Below are 20,094 nucleotides of genomic sequence, written 5' to 3'. Positions count from 1 at the left end.
ATCCATAGTTATCAAAGAAATACAGGCATGGGTTTATTTTTATTCCATCAAATTGCTAGGATTGTTTATTACCATAGGAACCTACCATAATGCTCATGTAAGAAATTTCATTCTCTGTTAGTACATTAGCCTTTTTGTTCTTCGAATTTGGATTTCAAAACATGCTGATTTCAACATGCTGAGTGACTGAATGAAATGTTTTATAAATTCAAGATAAATGATGTTGTAAAACACATTTCACTCTGACAATGCTGTTATATTTGGAACAGTTTAGGATGTAATCCTGTATGTTAGGTTGAAAAACATCCTTGGATGATGGAAACTGAGCTGCCTGATGGAAACTGAAAAGTTGAGAAATTCCTCACTAATCGTCATGTGCCACAAGCACACGTGTTTTGCAAAGTAATAAGAAGCTTCTTGAAAAGTTCGTCAAAATTAAGGAGAATGGGAAATCACAGGATATCCACACAACAAACTGGTCAGAATCCTATTACTGGAGCTTTGAAAACTAGATTAAAAGAAACCCCTAAGGTCATGTCCAGGCCATTAGACAAAGCAGAGCAGAGAAGCAATTCAAGACCTGGGGCAGTAATCACCTATTCCAACCTACACTGGAGCACTATCTGGATTTAGCAGCTCAGCTAAATCCAGTTTAGTCCCATTACCCCACAGTGCCTACGTTAATAAATCTGACTTTGTGTACCTTGGAAGTTCCTACAGCATACTCCCATTCACTTCCTGCTCTAGGTTTAGTACAGATGGATTCCATTTAAATGCAGAGGGCCTTACAAGTGGGCTTGAAGGGGTAATGAAGGACCTAATGCCAGAGAAATGATGTACCCTACATGACTATTTTCTGGGAGTGTACCACTGTTTCTACAGTTTTTCAGCTGGAATTTACACCATTTTCTCTTTTCTGTTTTGGTGAAGCACATCACAACACCTTCCTGAGTGGAGATAAAAGTAGGAAGGCTGCCTGGCTACAACACAGCTTTCCACCTTTTTGCTAAAACAAATCCTGACTTTGGCCAAGGTCCTGCATCTCAAAGCAAATTGCCTGATCCTTACACTCGTACAGTCCCAGGGGTGATCAGTGTAGGCACTTCTGGCCACTGCTGCTATTGCTTTTACAGACTTGAAAGCTGTGAGGGATAGAAAACACCAAAATATTCAAACCGGTGCTCAAGTTCTTACGTTTATCTTGTCTCCTGATCTTCTGTAACATGGGGTTTTCTGGGAAGTTCGATTAGATGCAACTACTGGTGTCCAGATGCAGAGGTTCCTGAAATCCTTCCACTGTTTTAAATAGGTTTTGGATCCAAGCCTAAGTTTAGGTAAGTCTTTACCAAGGGAAAATTGTTAAAAACCCAAGTCGCAGATGTTACAGCCATATTAATTATCTAGCTAAGCAGCCACTACTATCTTACAGATGAGAGAACACTGCTTACCAGGAGTCGAATATTATGGCCCTAACTGCATTTTTATAATCTATAAAAGCGGACATGCGGAAACTATGGAAGGAAATTTCAGTAATTAAAGCATAGGTTCTCCTAATTCACTGCAAAGCATCATTAAAATCTAATGAAACTGTAGTGGAATAATACAGGATTCTGGCTTAACTGCAAGGAGATAAATGCAAATGAAAGTTGAATTTTTAGATGGTTTTGAGTTTACATGATAGGACTGAATGCATTTACAGTAGTTTACACTATAAAAGCTCACTTTTAACACTGCATGAATCAGGATTGGAAAGTTAGAGTATTAGTGTATAAGAAGTTAACATCTTACAGAATGTGGCATACTGAAGCACAAGAACCAAAGAAATCAAAATCCTTGTTACTGAAAATAGTTGTATTTTTGATGGTATCCAAATTTTACAGCCCATGATTAATATGATAACTGCTATTGCACCAGCATGATGTAAGACTAAATTTTTCAGTGGAGCAACTTCATCTTGGCATATCTGAGCAAGCTGCATCATCATCACATATCTTGCAATAGATTCAACTGAAGCAAGAACTTCAAACCTCTGCAAGCACTAGACATTTTAAGATATTAATATGCCATGACACTTTCTTACCCTCCCTCAAACTTTTAAGTTCTTAGGAGTGAAATCTTCACGGTAACTGGAGATTGAATGCCTAATTTCAGCTGATGTGTGTCAGGTCCACAGAAGCCACAGGATTGTCGATCTCCACTAACCAAAAATCTAGACCTAAAACTGTTTTATCTTGCCTGCATTCAAGGTATTGCAGTTGGAAACCTTCCCATCTGACTTCAGCTCTCTAAAATATCCAAGACTACTCATTGCACATATCATGGGGAAAGAGAAGCCCTGAGGACAATTCACTTGGTCTGTCCTGGCACACAGTGAATCACTCTCCAAAGATGACCTACTTTAATCAGCTTTTGAAGAAACCTAAATGACCAGTCCTTTCTGAAGGCTAAAGTCCTGTAGGACTTCTACCCCACATGGCTGCCAGCAGTGCCACATTTTCTATATCTCCCTACCAAAGACCTTAAGTTCTAGCTGTGATATTTTAGCTCAAGGAGATCAATCTCTATTGCCATTAAATCCTACACTAATTACGCTGATGGATACGTCGATGTCCTGGGTATCAGCAAAGGTCCAAGCCAATCAAACTCATTTCATTGCAACTCACAGATACCAATAATTTTCAGAATAGTACCAATGTAGGTTAGACATCAAATTACATTCATGGACTAATTTGAAGACCAATTTCCCATTGATTTCAATTGTTAAGTATATTAAAATTATTTAACATTTAGGCAAAGAAAGACTGGAAATCTGAAAACATTTACCATAATGGAAAATAAACGCATAATTCCAAAGCAGCAAAGCAGTCTTTTTTTAAAACATCTAGGTTTAGATCAAAACAAACAGAATAATGGAGAAGCATGCAGTTAAGGACTTGTTAGTAAGTTATATACTGTTATACAGTCCTGTTTCTAAGAATGTACACAAAGGACACAAAACTCTTCTTGTCTAAATTGTTACCTCATGTACTCATACCTTCTCTGTGTCAATTCCTTTAGACATGGACCAGGTTGAGACAATATAATCCATGACTCTTTCACTAAGGCCTTTTGGGACTTGATATAATTTTAGGAAATCCCTCACATTGTTCAGCATCTCATGGTATCGGTTGGTGTTGGCATACATTTGCTGGAAAATGGTGGTGACGTTTCCAAAAATAGTTGCATAAAGAAGAGCTGAAAAAAACCAAAGGTGATTAAAAGTAAATATGTAAACTCCAGCTATTGCTACTTATAATTCAAGGATAACATCAAAGAATTTTATGTATGGTTACAAATTACTGCAAATACATAGGTGTAAACTGAACAATTCTATTTACGCATATACTCTCGCACATATACATGTACGGAGTTATTTCTTGAATTTACCTATACAGCTCATATGGCCACTCAGTGTGCATTAATTTACAAAATCAGTCATACAGATAATGTCAACACATGGAATTATTTAAAAACAGACAGTGCATTTTAACTGTACACTCTATCCTAATCCAAACTAATTTTCAAATGTAGCTTCAGCCTGCCAGTAAACCCTGAAGGCACTATCCAAAGAACCATGCTGAACTCTTACAAGACCATCTTAGTTAGCATGTGCTATGAGTAAAGAATGGCCTCAGTGCCAAAGAAGAAATGAAATGGAGAAGAAAGGAACATGGGAACCCTGTCAAAGAGCTACCTAGACAAGTAGGGTCCTGTGTCAACAGCCAAGATGTGCATAAGAAAGATTCAGAGTGTCATTTCACAGTCCACTTTCACAGCCAGTCCCAGCAGACAACTTGGGTATGTCACATCAACAGCTAATGATTTCAATGAGAGAAACACTGATGAGGGGACAACAGAAAGTTCCATTGCTGAAGGCATATGATTAGGACAGAAGGAGCACACGGTAGAATAGGAAGCACTACCTCAAACCCATTCCTGGAGTTACCTTTTCTTCTAGTTTGATTCTCCTCTTTCCGCATCTGCCACCATTACTGTCAAGCTCAGCAAGTTAAGTTGCGCAATACCAAAGAATGGCATGCCATAATTGAGAAAATCACATGCTTTAAGTAAGCCTTTCCAAATGAAAAGGCATAAACCTCCATATATTATTACAAGTGTGATACAGTGAACACTGTTTGATGGAGAGTGAAAGCTAAATTTGGCAAAGCATTTAAGCAAAAACTTAAATGCACACCTTTACTGGTATTGTCTTAAATAGTGGTGGATGGAAAGATTCTTCTAAAGTCAAGCAAGTGCAAGATGCCTTATTGAGTCATAATGTAATTACCTTTGCAAGCAAGCCCAAAATGACGTTCTTCCATTAGGCATTACAGATTTTGCAGAAAACAGAATTATTCTGGTATCTCATAATACCAATGTGTGGCACCACTTCTGCTTTTGACGTTATCAAATACACAGAAATGTGCCTATCATTTTTAATAATCTTTATTCAGAGGTGCTTTATAGCAGAGTGCTGCTATGCATTTCCATATGGCTTTTTTGAAAAACAACGGCAGCCTACAAACGGCAAGAAATAACCCACTGTGAAGGGAAATAATGTCTTCCATCTCTCAGTGAATAATGCCTTCACTCTACACAAGATATTTCTACCTCATTCAAGAAAACTCACTTTCTTTCATACTAATTTACTATTGTTTATCACACCTATTTGAGAGGTCACATTAAAAAAAAAAAAAAAAAGCTGCTTTCCTAAAACTGTATAATAAAAAAAATTGCACTTCAATTTCTCACAGCTCTTTTTACTACATCCATGTAAAACTTAGATGCTGAAGTTCATCAGAAATGTGATGCTGATTGTTTTACCAAGTCTTGGGATTTTCCATCTTGACACACAAGAACATAACAAACCAGGTCATACAATGTGCAGCAAAATCAAACACGAGGTTTCAGTTTTTAGAAAACACAGCAGATTAATACTGTATGTGATATCCAGAAATAAAGCTTTTTGCAAGGGTAGGTTTTTACCTTGCTTTACTGATTGTTGCATCACACCTGCTAGCTACAGAAAGGTTTTCTCTATCTCTATATGCATTCAGATATACAACAACAGTCAAAGTAAAGAGTATGTGGATTATAAAAAAATCTATATTGGTGAATGCCACCTGATTCTTCTCTTTTTTTTCATCTTTTTCCATTCTTTTGAATTGTTGTAGAAGGGAAAACTTGATGAACTGTCACTTCTAAGTGCAACATCCCTCATCCTTCTGAAGAACAGTTGCTGATTTATCATAAACTCAATCCATCATATATGTGAGTGCACAATACTTCTTGTCTCCCTCTCTGATGTTAGATGCACCTGCAATTACTGTGACTACAAATGTAAAGAGAAGCTGGGACTATCCCCAAAATGTAGTTACAGCTAGACTGCATAAGCGGTTACAATGCATGAGACCCAACTGACCATGCAAACCTACACAGAAGACCCAGGCTAACTAAAAATGTGACAAAGTTCCCTGCAAGGTCAGGAAAAGAGAGCTCCAACTCTGATACCTCCCAGGTTGAAAACAGCAAATAATACCATGGCGAAAACAGCTTGTCTGAAGCAAATGGCACATGTTACCTTCTCTGCAAAAAAATTACTCTTTGGCAGAGGCAATTTGCAGAAAATATACAGTCAGAAGAGAAATTCTAGTTCTGTGTCTTCTAACACAGCATCCTGGAAAGTTTTACTTAAAACAGTATGTATGTTCAAGAAATAAAGGATAGGATAAATCATTGGACCAAGCCTGCAAAATCACTGAAAGCATTACCTAGCAGTACCTCACTAAGCCAGAATTCAGGAGTCTACATGCTGTAGAGTCAGCACAGACAAAATCAGCATTATCTCTGTGTTGGAAATCAAAGCCTTCCTTTGCCTCCTATCAGAAATGGTAAAGACACATAGTTGAGTTCATCTAAATATTCCTCTTCTCTTACAGGTCACTGCATGGGGGGCCTTTGTCAAATATTTAAAGGGAACCTACTCAGATCTTCCCAGCTTTGAAGCTGTGCAAAAATACTCTCCTTGCCTGTGGTGCTTCCCTGCACCAACACTGGTAGCTGCCGAGACTCATTTGCAGGTTTTGAGCACGTTTTTCGTAATCTGGCATAGACAATCCAGCTCTCAGTAAATCATCTCCCCATCCCCCAGGGTTTTACATCCAGTTCTCCTCCCTATCCCCCCCAAGAAGGAGAAAAGCGGGGGGGGGGGGGGGGGGGAGTGAGCAAGCAGCTTCTTAGTTGCTGGCTTGGTTTAAAAAATCACAATCTGATACTTAGTAAAGAATGTCATTTAAAAACCCCTACTATACAGAACAAGTATGTGCTGATAAGGAAGTAATACATAAATAATTTGCATTGTAATTGTGACACCTGTTGTGACACTTCTCTACAGGGAAAGGACCCTCTGCTTGGGAGAGTCTAATGAGAAGAAATCAGTCTGCCTTAAAAATACAATTTATCTGTCTTTGCTCTTCGCTACCCAACTTTCAGCTGGGGTAGTTGTGTGAGCTGCAAATATGAGAGATGGGACAGGACAGAGAGATGAGCTGGATCAGCTCCTTGGTTGCCCAGTATGTCTCAGCTCAGGAAGTTGATCAACTATAGAGCAGGTTGGATCCCCTGGTGGCGAGCATCTAAAGCTGCTGTTGCCTTTTTCAGCCTGTAAAAGTTTAAGGCTCTTCATCAATAATCCTTAATGCCTTAAGCAAACAAAGATTTCTCAGAGCATCCCTATTTAATGAGCAGATGCTGAAGTGCCAAGTGTGAACCTTCCTCCTCACCTTTAAAAAACAAAGGCAGAGGACAACTACCAAGGGCATTTCACTTTTTCTGGATTTTAATTATTTTTGGCAGGCAGAACTGGCAGTAAAGATCATTTGCAAAAGGTTCTGAAGGAAACAAAATCCTGTGCCTCTCTTGCCAGTAAGAGGATTTAAATAATCTCTAAAGAAATCTCTACATACACTTCAACAGATTAAATTTAGTCTCCCTCGTTACAAGAAATGGGAAAGATGATGCTACAGAGGTTGAAGGTAAAAATACCCAGTTTCTTAAAAGGTCTGGATAGGTCAAATTGCATTTATTCACCTTCTCTTTTATGAACTGTATTTCTCCAGACATTTCGTGTTATGTTCCTACAGTCATGCACTGCTTATTTACTTAATTGTCCCATGTGTGTAAATCTGGAAAAGTACTAGATTTCATAGAGATCAATTTGATATAATGATACATAAATACTTTTTCTGAGTCCTAAAGGTGAGGTAGGTGGTTCAACTGTTGGTTTTATTTCTATTTTTACTTTTCACTGTTGAAAAATATCCTCTAATTAATATACAAGGGTCTCAGTGCTATGTATTTTTATATATAAAAAATGTTACTGTATTTGCACATATATAAACCATTTTTGAATGATTTACCAATAATGTTCTATAAATCTTTTGCTTGTTCAAAAATAAGGACCTTTTTAAAATAAAATTATTTGATTGCATATAAATGATTATATTTACCATACAGTCAGATTATGCTGACTGGATACTGAATATGTCCAGAAAGAAACATCTGTCTTTAGGAACTGAAGTCTTGCTTGAAAGATCTAATTTTCCTACAGTCTGCTCTATGCTAGATTATTATTAATCAAAGCATATACAATATGCCTGTAAAGTCTAGTTGTAAAGAAAATTAGTGAGGTGGGTGTCAGTCTCTTCTCCCAAGTATCAAGTATGCCAGTCTTCACTGGCAAATACTATGATCACATCACCCAAGTCATGGAAGGCAGATGCAGGGACTGTGAGAATGAAGACCTTGAGCCCACTATAGGAGAGGATCTGGTTCGAGACCATCTGAAGAACCTGAACGTGCACAAGTCCATGGGACCTGAAGAAATCCATCCACGGGTCCTGAAGGAGCTGGCAAATGAAATTGCTAAGCCGCTGGCCATCATATCTGAAAAATCATGGCAGTCAGGTGAAGCTCCCAATGACTGGAAAAAGGGAAATATAACCCCCATGTTCAAGAAGGGGAAAATGGATGACCCAGGGAATTACAGACCAGTCAGTCTCACCACTGTGCCTGGCAAAATCTTGGAGCAGATTCTCCTGGAAGGCATGCTAAGGCTCATGAAAGACAACAAGGTGCTTGGTGACAGTCAGCATGGCTTCACTAAGGGGAAGTCCTGCCTGACCAATTTGGTGGCCTTCTATGATGGGGCTACAGAACTGATGGACAGGGGTAGAGCAGTTGATGTCATCTACCTGGACCTGTGCAAAGTGTTCGACACTGTCCCGCATGACATCCTTGTCTCTAAATTGGAGAGACATCAATTTGATGGATGGACCACTCGGTGGATAAAGAACTGGCTGAATGGCTGCAGACAAAGAGTTGTGGTCAATGGCTCAATGTCCGGCTGGACACCAGTAAGGAGTGGTGTCCCTCAGGGATCAGTGTTGGGACCGGTCTTGTTCAACATCTTTGTTGCTGACATGGACAGTGGGATTGAGTGCGCCCTCAGCAAGTTTGCCGATGACACCAAGCTGTGTGGTTCGGTTGATACCCTGGAGAGAAGGAATGCCATCCAGAGGGACCTTGACACGCTTGTGAGGTGGGCTGATGCCAACCTCATGAAGTTTAACCATGCCAAGTGCAAGGTCCTACACCTGAGTCGGAGAATCCCAGGCACAGCTACAGGTTGGGCAGAGAAGAGATTCAGAGCAGCCCTGCAGAGAAGGACTTGGGGGTGTTGGTCAATGAGAAAATGAACATGAGCCGTCTTCAGTGTTCGCTCGCAGTCCAGAAAGCCAACCGTATCCTGGGCTGCATCAAAAGGAGCGTGACCAGCAGGTCAAAGGAGGTGATCCTGCCTCGTGAGAGCTCACCTGGAGTATTGTGTGCAGTTCTGGTGTCCTCCAGAGGACGTGGAACTGTTGGAACAAGTCCAGAGGACGGCCATGAGGATGATCAGGGGACTGGAGCACCTCCCGTATGAAGGTAGGTTGAGAAAGTTGGGGCTGTTCGGCCTGGAGAAGAGAAGGCTGCGTGGAGACCTCATAGAAGCCTTCCAGTACCTGAAGGGGGGCTATAGGGATGCTGGGGAGGGACTCTTCATTAGGGATTGTAGTGACAGGACAAGGGGTAATGGGTTAAAACTTAAACAGGGGAAGTTTAGATTGGATATAAGGAGGAAGTTCCAACCCCCCATGGCAGGGGGGTCGGAACTAGATGACCTTAAGGTCCTTTCCAGCCCTAACTATCCTATGATTCTATGATTCTATGATCAAGCAGTAGGACAAGGAGAAATAGCCTCAAATTTGCCAGGGGAGTATTAGATAAGGTATTAGGAAAATTTTCTCTCTGAAAGGTCTGTCAAGCACTGGAACAGGCTGCCCAGGGAAGTGGTGGAGTAACCATCCCTGGAGGCATTGAAAAGACCTATATATGTGGCACTTAAGGACATAGTTTAGTGTTGGGTTTGACAGTGTTTGGTTTACAGTTGGATTTGACGATCTTAAAGGTCTTTTCCAATGTAAATGATTCTATGGTTCTACGAGGCCTTGGTGCTGGAAAAACATAGATATTTTTTCATGCTGAGGCTAGCTGCAATTTCTTCAATGGATTTTTGTAATGAGGTATTCCTGTAAGGTTATTATTTTGACATTGTTAAAGCAATATCATTCAGGAGAGATTCAATACAAACTCCAATATAGAGATATTAGATATAACTAGATATAAGCCCAGTACCCAAATACCTGATCTACTATTTTAAAAGCCGAGCAGTTTTCTGTTATTTCTTTCCACCTCACCTTAATACATCTGATTACATTGCAAAACTTTTGTAGATGCTATTCTGTGACAGCTGGTAGTACAGTGCAGTGTCCATCTCCAAAGTTCAACAGCCTCACTAGGATGCAGCAGCAGCAATAGGCTGCTACTGTCACAGTATATGCCTTTCTTCAAATCCATCAACATTATTCAATGAAGCATATTATTCTGAATAAAATAATTCTTCTAAGCCCCCTTCCTTATCACGGTTTTATAGCACTTTTTTGATGCCAGCCTCAGCCTTCCACCTCCATCCCGCAGCCACACCTGCCTGCCAGCCATGCTAGTGCAAGCACCACACAACCCATGGTTTTACAGGTCTTCAAAGGCCAATTTTGATTTTGAACCCTAGGCCCAATAAACATTGTGCTGTTAAAATACACTCCCCCATTCCAGCAATGCTGGCACCAGTTTTACACTAGTGTTCGGTGAGTATCCTAAATACAATTACTCCCCATTAACAGGGAGGAGGTAACACCAGAGCGTATTAGTTTTCAAAGTCTACTTCCAAAAGTACCAAAAGAAAAGAAAACAATCTTTCCTCCTGGAATCTTATCACTGCCTATCCCATGCCACATAATCCAATATATTTATCCTCCCACAACCCCAAACTATGCATTGTTACACCCACTTTGCAAAAGAGAAGCTAAAGGGCAAAGGTCTGGATTCAGCAGCTAACTTCAGCTCTGGACTGCTGAAATCAAGGGGGAGTTGGATGCAATTTTGTCTAGGTGAATGCATACCATGGTCAGTCTGATTTCATCATCACCATGGCCTATACACTCCTGCATCCAGAGGTATACTCCATATCGCCAATGCATTCCTATATACCATGCTGCAGTCATGTAAGATGTATGGCTCCTCCATGGGTCCAGCTGACATTCATCCCTGTTTTCCTGACTCAACACCTTCCTGATACTACAGTAATGCAAACTCTAATTTAAGAGGATAACAATAATAGAGGGCTGTAAAATCCTTGTCAACAGTGATTTTTGATGAGGACAAAGTAATTATGTAATTAAGATCAACAACACTATACTGTAGGAACTTACACTTTCTGTTCTTGCCTTTATACAGGACACTTTTTGCACAGCAGAGTGGGACAGCTGCTTTGGAGACAGTTAAGTATTTTGCATACTTTATTCATAAATTCTTATTTATTCAAAGTAAGGGCTTTCAACTGCACTTGTATAGTCACTAATTTTCAAATGGTGAAACTGTGAGCTGGGTTTGTTGTGGTTTTTTTTTTCATGAGAGCACTTAGCTAACAGAAAATATTTACTTTAAAGCTTCAATGCCTCTCCACCATGCAAATGTGATGATCTAACTAGCAATATTTTTGCACACAGTTGCAATCCAAGACTGGCTGAACTGGTATTGCAAAACACAGTCTTAAATTAAGGCTACTGCTGTCCACAGCTATCAGTGTGTTTGGCTTCTAGCCCTGAGGAAGTGACGGACATGATCTAAGGTTGGCACTAGTCAGCAGCATAGGCAATAAAACTACACATTTCCCTCCCTGAGCATCAGGGTCCACCAGGTGCCTGGGTCTGACGATCCGGATGTTAACCAGCTTGAAATGACAGTTCACACACATCTTCCCTGCTCAACAACGCCTTCCACAGCCAGCCTATGTTCATTCACCTGAGAAACGGTGATAGTCACCAGAAACAGCACTCAGCACAGGTTCAGTGGTCTCCTCTGGGCATTTGGATGCAATTTCCTGCACTTTCTTGCAACTGGAAAGCTTTACATGTATTGGGTCTGCTAGGGTCTGCTTCCCCCTCCTCATGTTAACCAAGAGCGTTAAGCATCATATGGGAATGCACATCCTGAAAATGGCTGCAATTACACCACAGCAGGCAGCAGGGCAAACAGCATTACCCTGTGTTAAATGAGAGGCAAAACCTCACTTTGCCTGAAAAATCCTTGTCTTGTAGTAAAGGGCCCTTAATTATGGGTTTGTTTTTTTTTTGTTTCCCTAAGAGCTCTGGAGTAAGAGGCTGAGTTAAGGCTTCTTCTACACATTTCATCCACTCTGGAAGTTGGGTCTAATGGATCACAGCTTTTGGCAGTGATGATTATGGGAGGAATATTTAGATTTCCATTTATAAGAACAAATAACATAAGCACAAAGAATAATTAACTAGGGAGCTAAACCATTTCTTATACTCACGCTTCATAATTCCTGTTTCTTTAGAAATCCATCTCCTCCTTCCCAAATGGCACATCTATCACTTCACACGCTGCATAAAGTCTTGCACAATGGCAAATGCTAATTACAACGCAATCACTTCCCTAAAGGAATTACAGTGAGTGCAGAAGGAAAGCAGAGAGGCAGAAGATGACCAGAATTCACAAGAATTATGTTCACCATGAATGCCAGCAGCCCCATAGCTCTATCACTTTGCTCCACCCCTTATTTATCATTTTCTCCATTTTGAGTATTATCTTTAATATTAACTCATTTCCATGTAAATTTCACAGTATTTCAAAAAAAGCTGACTCGTGTCTGTCAAACAATCATCTACCCATCACATACATCTCTCCCCCTCTCTATCAAAGAAATGAAGAAGCTGCTTTCCCAGAGAGCTGTCTTTACTGGCCTGTGCTGGCACCTGTGGATCAAAACCATCCCACACGCTTTCCTCACTGTGCCTCACCATGCCGAAACTGTCACCAGTAACAAGCCCAGGACACAAAGGGTCTGCAGCACTATGGAATGGAAGCACAGGAACCAAAGGGATCATCTCCAGAGAAAAGTTCTGTGAGCAAAGTTGGCAGCTGTCAGGATTACCATGTGAAACAACTTGACAGCTTGTTGCCAGATTTGAGCTGCGAGGATTTTTTCTCTTGCTGATACTTTTCTTTTTTCCTGTAATATTTTTAAGTGATTTTTTTTAGTGGGACACCAAGTTCTTGTCACATTAAGATGGACCCAGGATAGCAATGTTGCTAGAGGCAGGCTGCCAGAACATCACTTGCAACCTGAAGAACACCGCAAGACATTGCCTGTCTTGTTACAATATAATAGGAAATTCGTAAACATTCCTTCAAAGCGCTGGATTATACTAAAAGATGTTTCTATCTCTCTGCTCCTAGTTCTTTTTTCTGTATATGCCAGTGTAAAAGTTTTTTTCTGTATAAATCTACATGTTGGTATGTTTAAATACTCACAAATATATACATGTGTGTACACATACCCAGATATAGCTGTAAGTGTAAGGGTGAACATACATACAATATGAACAAGCTCAGAGTTTCTGCAGCTTCTAATTTTCCTTTCTCTCTCCTAATTTGCTCATTCTTTCTATTCCTTACAAATCTAACTTCACTTATTCATACAATTAAGCGTTCAACTTTATCTCAGCACAATTAGTAAGAATGGATTTGGGACAATTAGATGTACTATTCCAGCTATAAAACACAGGCCACACACAGCCTTGAGAGGTGTGGTAACCACATCTGTTAGCATAACAGTGCATACTTAGACAGCATCTGCCTGAAAACATTAATGAGATAGAGCACAGGTAAATCATGCTGTTTCAGTTCAGTATCTCTTTCTTCGTGTATTTTAATTCATCAACCTGAACTCTGTGATGATAGATTTTTGTGTGTAATTATAGGGTATTTTTAGAAAAAAAAAGGAAAAAATAAAGTACTTAACTGTTAATATTAAAGGTGACAAATTTGGAGAGGCTCTTTGCATCCTATTATTTTGAGAATAATTTTGCTTTGTAAAATGATAACAAAACTGGCTTCATTGAACTGAATGCTAATGTTTCTTACTCATCTCAGTCATCTACAGAAGCACCTTCCCTCTAATTCTCAGTCCTGCAAATTCAGCATCTCTGGATAGAGCTGGGCAGAATTTTCCATACAAAATTTTCTATGAGGTGATGCTGACAGTCTGTCTCAACTTAAATTTGCCTTTCCTGAAGTGTTTACACTAAAACCAAGGGGAAAAGAAACAAAACACCAAAATACCACAAAACAAACACAAACCAACCAAACAAGCAAACAACAACAACAAAAAAACACCAAAACAAATAAACAAAAAAAAAACAACCAGCCAACCAAAAAAAAACCAAAACCATAAAAACCACAAAAAGCTGAGATGTTTCACCTCCAGGTTTTATAAAGCCAAAGTAATTCCTAGCAAAACATTTTGCCTCCAGTCTTCTGATTTTAAACCTCTGAAATCTGAACAATGGGAGAAAATCCTATTTGGATGGAAAAAAAAAAAAAAGTCTTAACAGCCTAAGAAAAATTGGCACATTCATTGTCTTCACACACCTCCCCCAATCTGTATTATGATGAAATATTTTCCACAAAACCAAACCATGAGCTCCTAGCACACTGCTAGCAATCTCAGCTAATGCAAACCCTTTTTTTTCCCAATTTATTAGCACCAGCTTTCCATTTTATCAGAGCATTTGTGCACATGACTGGTGTAAAGGCTGCTCCCCACTCCCAGTAAAGGCAATGCTTGGGTAGACTGCTTCTCAGGGCTGGACTTCAGCACCTCTCATATTTTGCTGGAATGATGCTGGTTTTGTTTAAAAAAAAAAACCACACTAACATTTTCAAGCTTTCAAGGTGAATTAACTTTACTCTACTTTTATTATCCACTTTGGAAGCCTGTCCTTCATCACAGTATCGATTTAGCTGTGGCAGATGCTGAGCTGTCATTCAGCCTGACAGCTTCTTCAGAACTTCTTTGGTGATTGCCTTATAAAATAGTCAATAGCCAAGTGAAACTTAACTGCAAAAATGAGCATGTTTCTCACTTTCATACTCTGTGAAATCATAAGTGCTATTCCATACTGCATCCTACCAAGAGGAGCAGGGAGGAAAAAAGTTGACCTCAAATTATCATTCATCATTATCAATTAACTCTTTGTGTACCCAAAGTATATCCACCTCTACTGCCCTGACACATTGGTAGGACCATGTTTCAATCATATGTCTGTGGCTTTGCTGTCACTCCCTGCTGCCATGAAGTCAGTCCTCACCTGTGGAGAAAGGTTTTAGAGGAAGATATCAGTATGAATGTGCTTAGTGAGAGGGCTCCATCTCGTACACATGTCAATTTGGATCTCAGGATATTCAGGTAGTATTCATGGCACTTGGGAGAAAATCTATGGTCCTAGGAAGATCTTCTCCACATTCACCTTTGCAAGTGCCACAAACTGTTCTGCTGAAAAGCAATGACATGGCAAAATGACAGGCACAGGCTATGCTTTAAATATATTTTTGCATTGTCTATCAGAGGATCAGACAGTAATATATGTATATATATATGTGTGTGTGTGTGTGTAGAACTGGATATCAGCACTCCACAGGTTACAAACAGTTCTGTTTTCAGATGAATCATAGAATATTTAGGGTTGGAAAGGACCTTAAGATCATGTAGTTCCAACGTCTCTGCCATGGGCAGGGACACCTCACACTAAACCATGCCACCCAAGACTCCATCCAACCTGACCTTGAACACTGCCAGGGATGGAGCACTCACAACTTCCTTGGGCATACTGTTTCAGTGCCTCACCACCCTCACGCTAAAGAACTTCTTCCTTACATCTAACCTGAACTCCCCCAATTTAGTTTTAACCCGTTATCCCTTGTCCTATCATTACAGTCCCTAATGAAGAGTCCCTGCCCAGCATCCTTATAGGCTCCAACAAGAAACAATGAAACAAGGGCTATCTGAATACTGTATTAAGCACATTACCTCCACCTATTTCCACAAGTCCCACAGCTCTCCACCTCTTCCTTCTATATAATACCAAGAATAAAAACATTGCTGGAAATAATACTAGCCACTGATGCTCTCCTGGTAGAAGGGGTTTGAGCATATTCAACAGAACAACAAAAGATTGCATAAATTGGCAAACTAAACCAAATAAAATCTGGCTTTTCATTTGAGCCTCTGTGCATGCATTGCAGAACTCTCCACGACTATGAGAGACTTTATTTCCTGGCAGCAGCTTCTGGAGTTCTCCTCCTCCCTGTCCAACTTCTTCTGATCAGCACTTGTTTCTGTCTGACCATCTCTCTGGTCTCTGGTCTTGCTCCCTGTTCCAGGAAGGAGATGCTGGAATTAGATTTCCTGCATTACCATTCCTACATTAACACTAATTTCACCAAAGTCAATGAAATTACACTGACGTCTGGAGAGTATCTGAGGAGAATAACTGAGCGCATTTCATCGCCTCCCTTTAACATTTTTGTGGTTGCTTTGTAGCATTTTTAGATGTCCTGTGAAAGGCCTACACAGATGTGTATAGTGACAGAAGTGATATGCGGCATCACACCAATTGCCCATCTAAGCCAAAATCCTTCCCCTGGATGCAGCCCTTTCTGGATACTTATGATCAGAGTACAAGACAGAAGGTGCATGGGCCATCTCTGCTCTCAGCTACTCCTTCCAGATTTTCATGAACCTAGAGACCAGGGACTTTTTAAACCGCCCACTGCTTCCAGTCCATGGTCACTATTAGCTACCAACCAGACATCTCAACCAAGAATACCTTTTTCCACAAATTCATTTATGTTTTTTTCTCACCAAAACATTATAGAATCATAGAATAGTTAGGGTTGGAAAGGACCTTAAGATCATCTAGTTCCAACCCCCCTGCCATGGGCAGGGACACCTTACGCTAAATCATATCACCCAAGGCCTCGTCTAACCTGGTCTTGAAAACATTATGTGACATTGTATTTTGTCATGCTGTTCTGCAAGTCTGGCTGCCCCAGCCTTTACATTGGCAAATTCCAACTCCCCTTCTGCTGAAGTGAGTACTTGCTCATCTTCATTTCCTGTGAACCACTCTTAATTTCTGTAAGCTGTCCTCCACTGTGTTTTTCTCTGTCATGAAAAGCCTTTGTCTACTGTTATCTCTCCATCTGAGAAAGTCATTCCATGCTTCATTCTTGCCATCTTGTAGACACCCTTTTTAATGCAACAAAATCTTGTTTTAGTACAGTGCAGTGTGGTGCTACAACGTTCATTTCAATTACTTGTCTAGAAATCCTATTTGCCTTTTGTTGATTGGTACTAAATATTACATGGTATTTTAAATAAACTATCTGGAATAACAGTCAGATGTCTTTCATGAGTGGTAACTACTAATTTAGAAACCATTATATTATGGGAATAGCTAGCTATTTTTTGCCTACTTGTGTTTATTTGCATGCACTGACACTGAATTTCATCTGTCCTTTTCACAATCACTTCTGTGGTGGGATTGCTGTATCAAACTAGAAACTCTAATTTGAGGATTAAGCAGAAAAAAAGACCTGAAGGGAGAAAAAAAAAATGCACTTAGATACAACTCTAGGTAAAGAACAACAACAACAAAAAAATCTGGGCAAAATTAGATTGTTTCTGAATTTTTTTTAGGTTTATATTTTCATCACGTATGAGTTCCCAATAATTAGGAAGATTTTATCACCTTTCTACTACCAGCAAGACTATTTCCCAGAGCAGGGCAGATGCAGGCAAAGCTGTTCTTTCTTGGATTTTACCCAAGAGTGACTAAGCAAACCCTAAAAGTTCAGTGAAAATAAATGAGAGATTTGACAGAATAAAAATGTCCAAGATGTGATCCAACAGTTACAACAGTTACAGGATGTCTCTAGAACATTAACTCTTGAGAAGCAAGAGTAAGCATTAATTTTTTAAGTACACATTCAATCCTCAAGTTTAGCAGTCTCAGTGTCACACCATTGCATGCACCAATAACAATGTTGAACAGCTATGGTCCTTATTGAAGGAAGTGAGATCAGCTAAGAATGCAAAAGGTTAACTGGCTTTTGACGGTTTTGTTCATATGCTGACAGCTGAAGGAATTACTGCAGGGGCTCTCCCCCCACTTATTTTGCCAATATATGAAGCATCCTCAGGTGCTCCTCAGCCAAAGCTGGGCAAGTACGCTATTAATTTCCTTTGTTAGGGGCAGTGACACCTGAAATTATAAACAGAATCAGGATTATATGGAGAATGGGGAGTTTGACAGTACTGCCAGGTTTTTTGGTCCATCTGTATTAATAACCTAAACCAGCTAGTGCTACTAATACAGGAAGTTAATCATTCACATTCAGTTTTTCCTACCACTGATGACTACAGTGAGTAAGAGACAGTTGTAAACTTTGCAGGATGAAGTTTTCAGACCCAATGAAAATGAAACTCAACAACCCATTTATCAGCACATCTTTTTAGGCCTTCCAGCCTGCTTGTTCCCAAGCTCCTGCAGAAGAGTACATTAAATTTATACTGAACTATTAATTGTAGTTGACTTTGCAAAGCTGCTTCCTTTACATTTTTATTCCGTCTTGCCAACCCAGTCCCAATGGAGTTCATTTTATTCCCCACAGTTCGTTTGATCAAATTGCAAATATTTCCTTTAATCTTTAAGGCACTCAGATTTAGTATCTATGAAGCAAAGCCTCTTCAGCTCCTCTACTGATGGCTTGGGAGAAACAATCTTTCACATATTTCTCATTTTATGCAAGTATTTATTCCTGCAAGTACATATTAGCAAGCATAACATTAACACACACTGACCTAACCTAAATAAAAACACTTTGAACCAAATTTGCAAGCTCACCTGCTTTGGTTCTTAATGATATTAATCTGAACTCATTTTTCCCAGAGGTTGTGATCGGTAATTCACTGAGGTCAACGGAAAGTAGCTGCTGAGATAAGTGAGTTTTAGGGTCGGTAATAAACATTTATGTGTATCTTTTCCTTTGAGAATCTGTATGGGAAATTTCCCAAAGGAAAAAGGCCTTTGGGAAACTATTTAAATTTTCTTCATGTCTATTCATTTTAAATGATAATAATAACAACAACAACTATCACAATCTTTCTATATTTGACATTTATACATACATTTTACAAAGAAAGATAGATTATTCAATTTTGCTACATATCTGTCATTTACTTCAATTGTCCCTGTTCTATTTTTCATTGGAAAATTCAGAATGTTTTATAAAATAGAGCCATTTCCTGCTTTTAAAAATTATTATTTCCATTTTATTATTTTGCCACTTTTTTCCTAGTGGAGTATGGTAAAGTTTAGCAGAAAAATGAGAGGAAGTATCACCTGTGCATTTTCTAATCCAAATCTGTTGTTTTAGAAGATCTTCTAAAGTGAAAGTAGAAACCCAATGTCTTAATTCTTTACTATTTTTCCATCAAGAATTTCCAATTCTTTACTACATTTTCCATCACCAAAGTGAAAAGTTTTTAAAGACAAAGTAAGTTTTTCTCTGATTTTTTTAAAACCTTTCCAGCAGAAGATAAAGGGAAGGATTTTTTGTAAAAAGATATGAAAAGCATAGTAAGAGAATGAGCAAGAGAGAACTTTTCTATAATCTGGAAAACAGGGACATATTAGTTGGGACATACAAAAGAAAATTAACCATTTTCTTCAAAATATGTAATTTTCAAAAAAATACATTTTTTTAACAAAACTAAGGGTTTGACTAAATACTTACAGAATAAGTTTCTACCACAAATTTTTTTCACTATTTCATTCATTCCTTCAATTTCTTCCTCCTCTCCACACCTCCTTCCAGCCTCTGCTGAAGTCTTCCAGAAGTGATATAGCATATTTTTTATTTTGTTTATAAGCTTAGCTGCCTCCCACCTGACATCACTCTAAGCTGTTTCTCTTTATTTCACTCAATGTTGCTCCTAATTATTTAACCTAACTGATCAGATGCCTCCTCTGGGTAGAGTTGGTTGCCATGACACTGGAAGAAATTACTACATATTTCTCCATCCCTGGATCTTTCTGAAGAATTTATACAGAACATCTTGCTTTCATCAACTCCCCAGCTTAGCACACATCCATAAAAAAAAATAGTTGATGATGTAACCCTTACAGCCAGGTTTCATTGGAATAATAGGGCTAAAAATGTTGGGGTTCGGGTTTGTTTTTTTTTTTCATAAATTTTCTCCTTCTGCTAATATTGGCCAAGATCACAAAGCTTTATAGAATCACAGAATAATTTAGGTTGAAAAAGACCTTTAAGATCATTGAGTCCAACCCTTAACCCAGCACTGCCAAGTCCACCATTAAACCATGTCTTTAAGTGCCACATTTATATGTGTTTTAAATATCTCCGGGGATGGTGACTCCACCATTTCCCTGGGAACACTATTCCAATGCTTGACAGCTGTTTCAGTAAAGACATTTATCTTTATATCCAATCTAAACCTCCCTTGGC

At 39.2% G+C, this 20,094-nt stretch overlaps 1 protein-coding gene across 2 annotated transcripts in view; it reads right to left on the bottom strand.

Annotated features, from left to right (window-relative positions):
* The window catches only part of KCNH5 (potassium voltage-gated channel subfamily H member 5), a 160,635-nt gene that overhangs the window by 50,880 nt on the left and 89,661 nt on the right, over positions 1 to 20,094 (bottom strand). For both annotated transcript variants that reach the window (XM_062630747.1, XM_062630748.1), the window contains one exon: positions 3,035 to 3,234. In XM_062630747.1, the coding sequence (XP_062486731.1) occupies positions 3,035 to 3,234 (200 nt within the window). The remainder of the gene's footprint in view (positions 1 to 3,034; positions 3,235 to 20,094) is intronic.

Source organism: Pezoporus occidentalis, unplaced genomic scaffold, assembly GCF_034315485.1.
Source record: "Pezoporus occidentalis ecotype Australia unplaced genomic scaffold, CSIRO_AGI_Poc_V1 ctg36, whole genome shotgun sequence".
Taxonomy (NCBI): domain Eukaryota; kingdom Metazoa; phylum Chordata; class Aves; order Psittaciformes; family Psittacidae; genus Pezoporus; species Pezoporus occidentalis.
Note: the sequence above shows the minus strand (reverse complement) of the source record. Positions and strands in the feature narration are given on the sequence as shown.